Source organism: Camarhynchus parvulus, chromosome 2, assembly GCF_901933205.1.
Source record: "Camarhynchus parvulus chromosome 2, STF_HiC, whole genome shotgun sequence".
Lineage (NCBI taxonomy): Eukaryota > Metazoa > Chordata > Aves > Passeriformes > Thraupidae > Camarhynchus > Camarhynchus parvulus.
Window position 1 is genome coordinate 117,381,768 of NC_044572.1, and position 11,577 is coordinate 117,393,344.

At 40.3% G+C, this 11,577-nt stretch overlaps 1 protein-coding gene across 2 annotated transcripts in view; it reads left to right on the top strand.

Moving 5' to 3' along the window:
* Nucleotides 1-8,346, top strand: part of LOC115900922 (serine/threonine-protein kinase Sgk3) — a 55,618-nt gene extending 47,272 nt beyond the window's left edge. For both annotated transcript variants that reach the window (XM_030943133.1, XM_030943132.1), the window contains exons 8-17: nt 900-957; nt 1,736-1,819; nt 1,917-2,048; nt 3,256-3,368; nt 3,582-3,618; nt 3,724-3,810; nt 4,577-4,672; nt 5,201-5,356; nt 6,401-6,490; nt 6,948-8,346. In XM_030943133.1, the coding sequence (XP_030798993.1) occupies nt 900-957; nt 1,736-1,819; nt 1,917-2,048; nt 3,256-3,368; nt 3,582-3,618; nt 3,724-3,810; nt 4,577-4,672; nt 5,201-5,356; nt 6,401-6,490; nt 6,948-7,118 (1,024 nt within the window). In that variant the 3' untranslated portion in view covers nt 7,119-8,346. The remainder of the gene's footprint in view (nt 1-899; nt 958-1,735; nt 1,820-1,916; nt 2,049-3,255; nt 3,369-3,581; nt 3,619-3,723; nt 3,811-4,576; nt 4,673-5,200; nt 5,357-6,400; nt 6,491-6,947) is intronic.
* Nucleotides 8,347-11,577: the final 3,231 nt, after the last annotated feature.

The following is an 11,577-nucleotide window of genomic DNA, read 5'->3' on the forward strand; positions in this document are numbered from 1 at the left end:
CATGCAAAGGGGCAGCTTGCCTTGTTGGTGCTATGACCCAGTTACTGCAGTGGTAACTCATGTCTCTGTTTGGTGTTTTCTGCAGAGTTTCTGTTCTCAGTTCTGTGTGAATCTGCTTTTCTCCTCTAGGAGATGACTGCTATTTTGGTTTTGCTTTCCTCACAGATTTGTTCTGGGCTAGCAGGAGGAAGTGGTTAATAGATTGCAGTAAGAAATGAAATACAAGAGTCCTTCCCTTCGGGGGCAATAAATAGAGAGGTGTATGGTGATGTAACTTGTTTTGCAATTTGAAAACACAGATAATAGTTTTGCTGACAGAATTGTATTCAGGAAAGAGTAAGGGAATCCTGGGAAAAACTGAAAGGAGTGGTGATGTGGGAAATGGAAAAACTGAGAGTGAATTCATACCAACAGCAAGAAGAGGCAGGTGTTAGGACCTCCCTCCTCTTACTGAAATTTAAAATGAGGGAGGGTTGGATGGAGGGAGGAATGGAACAAGTAAGAGGGAATAGATAACAAACTTGGTCCTTCCGTTCCTCATGTAAACTTTAGAATCCATTTGGACTGCTGAAAATAAGCTCCAGGAGATGTCATGGGGAAATGGAGACTTAAAAATTACAAAAAACTAGACCATGGAGAATGAAAAAATGGTCTTGCCTCTCCTTCACATCATAAGGTTAAACTTAGTAAATAAAATAAACTCAGGGGATGCAACTTGAACACTTCCCCTAGAGGAAAATGGAATTGCAAAATGAAGAAGAGTTGTGTCTGAGGACAGGTCTGCAGAAGCAGTGCTGAGTGGAACAAAGCAAAGGAGGGTGCTACACTACACTGCTGTACAGCTATAAGGCTTGTCATTTCTACCCAGATGACCTGTCTCCTTCCTAAATATCTTTTAGTGCTAAACCAACAGACTTTGATTTCCTGAAAGTTATTGGGAAAGGCAGCTTCGGCAAGGTGAGCTTTTATTCCTGTGTCTTATGGCGGTGCAAGGATGCTCTCTGGTTTCTTGTGTTCAGTGACTTGGCCAGAGGTTCCAGAAGTGGTGTTGCTCTAGGGTGGCCCATAAACTGTTCTGTTGGATCCTCATTGCTGCTGATTTGTGGCCCTGCCATTTTTTCCCTGCTGCCTCAGCCACTTGTTGGGACTCACAAAAGGGAGATCTTCCCTTTCTCATTACGGGCAGTTGGGATCCTCTGTTTCCCCTAGGGAGGAAGGGAGGTACCCCTATGCTTATGCAGCAGCTGGAATACAAATTGTGCTTTTCCTCTTGTTGTCAGGGACTGTTTGTGAAACCTCTGATACTATGGAGCAATGTGAGCAGCAGCACATTGAAAAGTGACGTATTGATATTTTACAAAGATGCGAAGGAAAATCCCTTTTGACATCTCCATTTCCAAATTATTTTTCATGTTGTTGTTTTTCATTCAATTATCTTTGCAATTTATCCCCAAAAAGCTGGAATTAATCTTGATAGAGATTTAGCAGGTCATGGAAAACAAATGTTATAATTCAGTCTTTCATGATACCACTGTTGTGATCAGTTTTTACTGAACTGTAAACTCACTCTATTGGCAATTACATTGCTGACTGACTATATTAAAAGCAAAGAAACTGTATTGTGAAAAAATAGCATGAACCTCTTCCAGTTAGGCCAAAATGATAAAATATTACCCAGTTCCCAGTATGGGAACTGCAACAATCAAAAATTTTCCTTTTCTTTTGAATTTCACAGGTTCTTCTTGCAAAACGAAAACTGGATGGGAAATACTATGCTGTCAAAGTGTTGCAGAAAAAAATTGTTCTCAATAGGAAAGAGGTTAAGAGAAATAGTCTTTTTACCAGCCACCTCCCTTGTTTTTTCCCTTAATTACAAAATCATTCCTGTTTACTTACTGATCTCTTACTTCTTGCAGCAAAAACATATTATGGCTGAACGTAATGTGCTTTTGAAAAACGTGAAACATCCATTTTTGGTTGGACTACATTACTCATTCCAAACAACAGAAAAGCTTTACTTTGTCCTGGATTTTGTTAATGGAGGAGAGGTATGTGGTGGTTTTGTTTGCATTGTAGTCTTTCTATTTTGCTAATTCTAGGTGGGAAGAGTGAAGTGATCCTTTACAATGGGCTGTGGTCCACATTCTCCCAGTTTTGAAAATTCTGTTATTATCTGCTGTTGCTACTGACTTCTGTAGCTATTTGGACCCTCTTCCTGTTCTTATTGACAATTTCAATCCAAATTTATCCATGCTTGTCAGATACAAATACTGTATTTTACAGTTACATAAAATTAATTACAAATTAATCTTATGTTTACATTTTCCACCATGTAACACTGGCTTCCTCTTGCATGTGCATTAACTGAGATGCTGATATTTCAAAAGGGGAAGAAAGGAAACTGACAGCTGAATTTATTATATTGTGTCAGAGTGGGAACAAGATGGGCATTTCTCTTGTCTAATGTACCTTACTTAGACTGTATTATGAAAATCCTGGTTTGCTCTGAATTGTGATGAGAACTTAGTTTTGTATTGTTTCGGGGAAACTAAAATACACTTCAAAGCAGCTTTCAAATTGGAATGGAAAGCTTGGAAAGCTGGGGTGGCTTTTTATTTTTCCTGAACTTAGTAGGCAGAAACCAGAAAACTTCATTTTTCTTAAAATCTTTAAGAGTTGAGTGTGTCCTATAGTTGAATCTGTATGTTTATGATTTAATCTTTGTCTAGACTCTGTATCTGCTCAAATTATTTGCAGCCAGACAATTCTCTGTAGTAGAGAGAACTGGTGGATCAGCTTGGAATATACATCTCACACAGTGATCTACATCAGGGTTATTTCAGAATACAATTCTATAAATAATTATGCAAATCTTTGAATACACACATTTTCAGAAATGAAAGATGACTTACTTGACACCAGGTTATATATTCTGCTTGGAGGCAATCTTGCATGAATTTAGTCTTACCAGCTTCTATTCACAGCTTAGTGATTTACTCTAGCTCCTTTTGACTAGTACTGGTTTTAAGGGAATGTGTTTGAGTTAGCTATCCATCTAAGCCACAAAAGAGAAGCAGGGAAGAGAGTGAAGTAATGACTACGTCATGCAGAAAAACCAATTCTATTTCATTGTGCTTAAAAAAACCAAAAAAAGTGGACAGCAAAATAAATTACTCTTCACTGTAAAATTACGTTTTATTAACCTGACTTGTTTTGTCTGTGTAATGTTCTTACTTCCTATTTGCATATTTACAGCTGTTCTTTCACTTACAAAGAGAACGTTCCTTTCCTGAGCACAGAGCCAGATTTTATGCTGCTGAAATAGCCAGTGCACTGGGCTACTTACACTCCATAAATATAGTCTACAGGTAAGTTTCTGAGAGGTATCCTTGTCCTGCAGAAATTCAAAATAGGACAAATTATCAAATAAAAAACTCTACAAGAAATCATCTTACAGAAAACCTGAACATAACACTTTCTTCAAAACTTGAAGCTTTCAGCTGAAGAATAATAAAACCCCCTTGCCTCTGAAGCACTTGTGACTGCTGTTTTGATTTACTACCTTTTCTTTTTTTTAATAGGGATTTAAAACCAGAAAACATTCTCCTAGATTCACTAGTAAGTATGCAAGATGTTTTCCATGTTCTCTCACAAAATTAACACTTCTGTGTATTCACATGTTGAGCATGTTCTCTTTTTAACTTATCACTCTTTCTTAAACAGGGTCATGTTGTCTTGACAGACTTTGGACTTTGTAAAGAAGGGATTGCAACTTCTGATACCACTGCAACTTTCTGTGGGACCCCAGAAGTATGTTGACAGCTTTCATAGGTTTTTTATGAGCAATTAATGACTGTTGACCACTATTAATATTTGTGTAGCTGGAAGGTCAGATACTGTGTTTTGTACTGCTGGGAGATCTGCATTCTTTGAACAAGATGAAACCAACCCAAAGACAAGCTCCCTACACATCTATTCGTTGTTCTTCTTACTAATATGCAGTGTCTGCTGCTTGCTACCCACATGGCCATAACTCATCTCTTCCTTCCTCTGTTTTTCCAGCCCTTTTGAAATACTGTTTTCTCCCATGTCTCCTAACTGCTGGGTAGACACAAGACCATTAGCTTGTCTAACAGCTGCTACAGATTTGTCAGTATGAATCTACTTACCATATCCTGTCATTGATTCTTAGTAAGTTTATAGGGAATTAATATCTGTGCCTCAATCAGATTATTGCATATGCACAAAACTTTGAACTTCCTGACTGAGTTATTGAACTCTGTTGTCTTTTTACTGGGAAAACTGCACTGGAAAACTTAGTATGTGAAAGGTTTGAACATGCATGAGGGATTCACCAAACAGAGGATTAGAAACTTTGGTAACTTGATAAACATACTTTAAATTACAGGAAAGACCTTTGAATACAGTGAAAGATGAGTGAGGTGTAGTATTTAGCTGAAACATTTGATTATTATGAAGCAACTTTTCTTGAAAGCTTTTACTGTGAGGTGACTAAACCCTAGGTTTTATCCATGCTAGCCTAATTCTCTAAAGAACTTTTTTTTATTCATTTCAGTATCTTGCACCAGAAGTCATTAAAAAGCAGCCCTATGACAACACAGTAGACTGGTGGTGCCTCGGTGCAGTTCTTTATGAAATGCTTTATGGGCTGGTATGTACCTGATATGTAAAGGTTGTTTTCCTCCCCTCTCCCCTTTCATTTGAAGTAACCTTTGAGTGTTGTTAAAGATGTTAACTTTTTCATAATATTGGAATATTCCATTTAAGCGGATTAACAGATTGTCCTTTGTAATTACTCCAGTAAGAATCTGTTCTTCTAGTTCTCTTGAGTTCTGTCTCTTCCCATGTGACCTTAAATAGGGAGATGGATTTGTTTTCCCATTCTCAGGCTCTTTTCAGGGAAGTTCAGTGGGAGCTTTGAAGCTGGATGGCATCTATGGCTACTTATTAGTGTGAGAACACTAATAGGAGTAGAGGAGGAGGGTGGTGGGAAGTTATCAAGTGTAAAGTTCTGGCAGTGGTGATGACTGAATTAGAAATTAGCAGTGCATAAAAAGGAGATTTCTGCTTCACTGCTAGCAGTCTTGCATGTCTTAGAGAATCACTTACTGATCATACATAATATATGTGACAGTGTTGCATGTGGCTTCAAATTCACATAGAACTTGTATTTTTTTAGCCTCCTTTTTACTGCCGTGATGTTGCTGAGATGTACGATAATATTCTTCATAAGCCCCTGGTTTTGCGCCCAGGAATCAGTCTTACAGCCTGGTCTATCCTGGAGGAACTTTTGGAGAAAGATCGGCAAAGCAGACTTGGAGCAAAGGAAGACTTTGTAAGTAACGTCCTAATTTATCAAGCCTTATTTCATTTAAAGGGACTCACCAAATTAATGTGCACAGCACAGGATTCATAGTTGGAGATAGAAACTGCATTGCTGCATCTGTCTCTGTTTTCCTCTTTTTTATTTCTTCAGTAAAGACACCAGTGGGGTCTATCCCTGGAAGTTGCTGGGGATAAGAGAGCAATGATTGTTGTGGGGTATTTTGAGCTTGGTTGCTGCTGTACCTGCCAGCAAAGGAAAAACACTTGCTGGTGTAGCAGTCACTAAGGTGCACAGAAGTAGGTTTCACTGTTCATAGTGAAACTGGGAAATAATCAAAAGAAAAGGCTGTCCTGTGATAATACTAATGATTTGAAAACCAATCTTCAGGTAAAGAGGAACACTAGTTCCATGCAAACAGCAGCTTTTTTTAGCCTTAAAATCACGGCAGACATTTCCCACTGTAGCAACAAAACCTTTGTTCGCAAAAAGTTGATGTGAGAAAGTTACACGTGTCTTCAGAACTGTGCGATGAGGAATGATCTAGAGGATGTCCTCCATCCATTAGGGGTGGGATCTTTGTAGCCTTTGGTTTGCAGTCCTTATGTTAGTCTGTGGACCTTGTAACTGAGCAAGATGCAAGGATTTAGCATAGCTGTTTGCTGCTTCTTAAATAGTAAGTGTATTGCAGAGCTGTTGAAGCAGCTGCTTCTCAGACAGTGATATGCTTTACAAAAACTAACAAAACTTTAAGGCAGGAACAGATATCAACAGAAGACATTCTTGTTCTGGAGTAGACTTCAGGGTTGTTGATTTTAGGGCTTAAAAGCAGAAAGCATGATTTTAGAAGGAAAACCGTTTATAGGGGCAGTCTCACAAATTTTAATTGCTGCTTTTACAGAATACAACTTTTATTGCAAAGTAAATTGTGAATAAACAAACTGATAAGGGCGTGCACATAAGAACTTCCCTGTGTACATGTAGTATGAAGTAATGTTTACTACGATGCACAGGATGGAGTTATGAAATATCTAAAATCTTTATTGTTTGCTACAGCTTGAAATTCAAAAGCACCCGTTCTTCGAATCTCTCAGCTGGACTGATCTTCTTCAGAAGAAGATTCCGCCACCATTTAATCCTAATGTGGTAGGTGCCTGGGGAGTGGTGATGGTGGTAATGTTTGCATTTCAGATCACACATCACAGAATATTTTGAGTTGAAAGGGACCCACAAGGATCATCAAGTCCAGCTCTTAAGTGAATGCCCCATATGGGAACTGAACCCATAAACTTGGTGCTCCTAGCACCATGCTCTAACCAACTGAGCTAATCTCCCTAAGAGAGACTTTTTCCATATTTTTTTAGGTTTATCGGATCATTAAGAATATAGGGTTTGGTCAAAACTCCAACCTCAATGAAAAAAACCCAGCCCTTTTATACCTATTTTCAGAGACAGAGTGATGTGCTTCCTTAAATTTATTTACTTAAATAGAATATAACAACAAAATACATAGCTTTGAGAGTTAAATTTGGAATCTCAAGGACAAGCTCAAGTTTAAAACACTGTATTAATTTGATGACTGACAGATCCTTCTGTTCTCTAGGTTGGACCAGACGATATTGGGAATTTTGATGCTGTGTTCACAGAAGAAATGGTCCCATACTCCGTTTGTGTTTCTTCTGACTACAGCATTGTTAATGCCAGTGTCCTAGAGGCAGATGATGCATTTGTTGGATTTTCTTACGCACCACCTTCTGAAGATGGGTTTTCCTAGGGACTGAGAAGCAAAGAGTGGTTTGGAAGTCTTGGCTTGGACTGAAATGTTAGGGTATGGACACATTCCAAAATAGCGTAAATAGTGCCTCGTCTTGTATGTAGGTTTGAAACCTATGAACAAACTTTCTCTGCTGTATAGGAAGAATTTGGGCATTTTGGATGGCTTCCTTTGGGGTTTGAACTATTTGTTCCTGCTGCAGAAAATATTTTTTAAAACCTTTAAAAAGCATTGTCTATGTATTTTTTAAGCAAAAACACTGACTGTTCTCCTCAATCCCTTCGAGTTTACATTCATACCTATCTAATTTGGCTGGCACAAACAGCAGCAAATTTAGTAAATTTATAAATGCTTTTGTACTTATTTACAGTGACTTTGTGCTTGAATTGTAACTATGCAAATTGTCTTTTGTATATCCTGGTTTAAAAAAAGGTAAATGTTTTCCCTGTTACCAGTTTGGAATATGTGTTAATTTACCTGTCAGCACTTAAATGATACATGTTAAGGACCAAGATTCTTAAAGAACTTCTGCAGAATGAAAACTTGGTCACATAAAACTGGATTGTTGCTCTTGTACTTGCTGGAGTATCCATTGACTCAACTGGATTATCTGAGATATGGGGGATTACTCAAAGCAAGGACAGAAAAAATTAACTGGATTGATTTGATAACGTTACTTATTACGTGTTCTACTTTTCTTTCTTCCCTGAGCTAAGTATGTCTATTTCAACTACATTAAAAATATTTTTGGTTAAAGCTCTGCTTCTCCAAAGATCTAATATGCAATAATCATGGTTACTTTAAAAGTAAGTCAATTAGCTTTGGCATTTTGGGGGTGGGTGGTGAGCTGATCTTGCCAAATACTAGGGATTTTTCTCACAGATTGGTAGTTTAAAACACTCTTATGTTCCAAATTTTTTGTATTTCAGTGCTCATAGCTACTTGTCTTTGTGTTTCAGTTTGCACCATTTTAAAATCTTCACTTGATATTGGGGGAAAAATGTAAATTACACTGATAATTTTAAAAATGTGAAAAGCTATTGTATTTCTCATAACATACACGTGTATGGACAAACATGATTCTGAACAATTTCTGTTTAAGGAAATTTTTTTCAAACAATGCAAAAATTGACTGCAGTTACAGTGTATAAAAGGCATATAATTGTAGTAGTTTTATTATATATATTACTTGTAAATAACAACTTATTTTTGTCTGTTACTCCAAAAATGTTCAGCGTTTTTTGTTCACAAATAGATTAAGTTAAATGCCTTTATTTGAGAGAAGTCTGGTTAGATATTGATACATCATAATGATATATAAACTGAATGAATATTACATAAATTTCAGTATCTAAGTCACCTTGGTTTTGGCAAAATAAGCAGCTAAAATGAATATACTGTGTCAAGATCTGATAAGAATTGAGAACCTAGGGGGAGAGAGTGTATGAAATCATAATTATTTTCAAATAAATGTTGCATCAATACATTAGAAAAGTGGAAAGTAAAACAGGATTCCTTGCTTACCTCAAGGAGTATCTCCTAGAGCACAATCTCCTACATAGTGGTTAAGTGATGCTTAGCAGTTGCTACATGAGGTTTTGGAAGGAGTGATTGGGTAAAAAGTAAGAATTTACATTGGCAGGGGAGGAAGGAAGGAACTGTATCATTTGTGGGAGCAGAATGGTGGCTTGGCACTTATTTTCCATAGTTCTCTTCTGCAAGGGTTGAAAAAAAGCTGTTCAGGTCAACCAACAACTATGTGAATAGTTTCTTTGGCATTAATATAATTTGGACGTAAAAGCCCTGGGGTTTTTGGTTGGGGGTGGGGGGAGGCAGTTGTCAGTTGTTTTGGGTTTTGAGTTTTTTGAGTTTTTGTGTATTGGTTTAGTTGGTTGGTTGATCTTTTGTTTGGTTTTTGTGTTTTGGTTTTGGGTTTTTTTTAACATGCCTTGCTAATGGACTGGGAAACAAATTGGTGGTATGAAAGGAAGTATCCATTCTCATACTGAATTTTTAGTCTGTATGCTCCTGAAATTATTGTGTAATTATGTGGCTACTGTAACTACCTTCTCTTTATGGCAAGGAGGTACAGTGCTGTAGAGGGATGGGAAGGAGAGGGGAATACTTCAGAAATTGTTGTGGGAACTAGCACCCTTTCTAATTTTTGCCTTGAATTCCAAGATGTTCATACCTAGCTGCCTGACTGGATGAAGGGTTTGTTGTTGTTTTTTGGTCAGAATTCAGCAGTTCTTAAAAAAATAGTGTGGCAGTTGAAGTTATTTCTGGGAGAGCAGCTTCATAATTGCTTATTAAGCTTTTTCCTTTGGTGGAGTCTGCCTTTTTGGCAAAGGGTGAATGAAGTACTTAAGTTCTTTGAACTAAAGGTTAACAGACTGTTTAACATCAGGCAATAAAGCCTCACAGTACTTCTGTACCCAGTGCTCTTGTTCCACATCTCTGTGCATCCCATGAGGATGGTTTCCAAGTAATTCGTGTGTTTGGAGTGTTGTAGCTGCCTCACCCAGGGCTGATCTCTGAAAAGTGACACCTGAAACAGGTGGTAAAGCCTAGAGAGGAGAGCCAACCTGCACAGGAACCGCCTGTGCTACTCCTTTCCTGGTTTGGTAATAGAGGGAGGCAAAATTTGCCTTTTTGTGACTAGTGCAGGGGGTTTGTTCTGCCTGTCTGTAGCAGAAGGGGATTGATTGTTGCTCCCCTTGCAGAGAGGAGCCCAAGTACCCCATGAGGAGCAGGCCTTTCCCCGGTGCTGTGGGGGCCGGGAGCCGTGCTGCTGCTGCTGTGGTCTCCGATCTCTGGGCCTGAGGGGGGGAACGAGAGACCATAGGAAAAATGGACTGACTGAAAAGCACGATGGTTGTAAAAATGTGAACTCAAATACGACACAAATAAGAGTTCAGAGGAGCTCTCCCGGAGAGCTAAGTTTGGGAGTGCCTGCCATGCTAAAGGCAACAGTTAAATATGCAATGTGTCTTGATGAGAGACAATGGTTCTGTAAGTTGCCGCAGTGCTTTGCACGCTGACAGAGCCGTGTCCCGTGCCCAGTGCCCTGCCCGAGGGTGAAGGCAGGAGCTGTGTGGGGCTGAGGCGTCAGTCCCGGCGGTGGCCGCGGGGCTGGGGCAGCTGTGGGTGTGGCGTGGGCTGGGAATTGCCTTCCCTGAGGACTTGCGCTGAGCACGGGCGCTGCCCCTGCGTGGCCGAGCCCTGCGGGCCGTGGCTCTCCCCGCGCCGCCGGCTGAGGGGCTGAGGGAGCGGCGCCGGGAGGGCCGTCCCGCCGCTGCCGGGCCCTCGCTTGCCAGGCCGTACAGGGCGGCCTTGCCTCCGCCGCGGGCACAGGGAGCGGCCCCGGGGCCTGAGGGCGGCCCGGGCCCCGCGGTGCCCGCTGCTGCAGACCCGGCAGCGCCGGGGGAGGACGGGGCGCGGGAAGCCTGGTGAACAGCTGGTGGGGAGGTCTGTGAGGCAGGGGTGCCGGTGGCATGGAAACTGAAGCCAGGCAGGAGTTGCTGATGGGCCGAGTCACACCTGAAGTGGGGTTAGCTGGCTGTGGGGACACTGGTGAAGACCATCACCCTGGTCAGGCTTTATTTTCCGAAGCTTAGGTGCTGGCTGCTCAGTGCACAATGAGCGGGGCCATAGCTCAGTCCTTCCTATCATATGTGGTGTCCAGCCAGGGTAACACAGGATCCAGGGAGATAGTGGATCTATGTGTGTACATTTCTTTAGGCCCTTCTTGCTAAAGGGATGGAATAGTTCTTGTGCAGGAGTAATCCCAGAGATACTGGGGGGGAATCCCTATTACAAATTGTCTTTTAACTGGTGCCTTTTATTTGTTACTTCAGGCATTAAACACATTTCAGCCCACAGTGTACAGGTTTCAGGCCACAGGGTTTACGCTGCTGCCACACTGAAGTTGTGCTGGAATCTGGTTACTCCTCTTGGATGTTGATCTGTTTGTCCTCCCAAAGTAATTTCTGTAAACTCCTACAGGGAATCTCTCACATGCTGTGAGCTTTGATCCCTCATCACCTCAGTAATTCCATGTCCTATCCTTTACCAGGTAGCTAAGTCATATTTTTGAAGAGTCTAGTGTTGTTTCATATTGGTTGTCTACAGAGAGAACTAAGGACATTTTGCAGAAGAAAATATGAACGACATTGAAACAGATGCATATATACAAAATACCATATTTTGGCCTTAGTAATTCTCCTTCCAAATTCTGCAAAGTAGTGCTTCATGGTACAAAACTGTAGTCTTAAAAAAAATAGAAAGAGATGTGGGTAATACACAATGAAAACCTCGCAAAAGAGCAAGGTCATCCTCCAAACCAAAACTGTAGTTGTAAAAGCTTTGCCAGTGGGAATCAGAATTGAATGTCTGTGTACATGCATGGAAGTAAGTGCAAGATCAGCACCTTAAGTAGGTGCTGCAGGAGATCACAGCA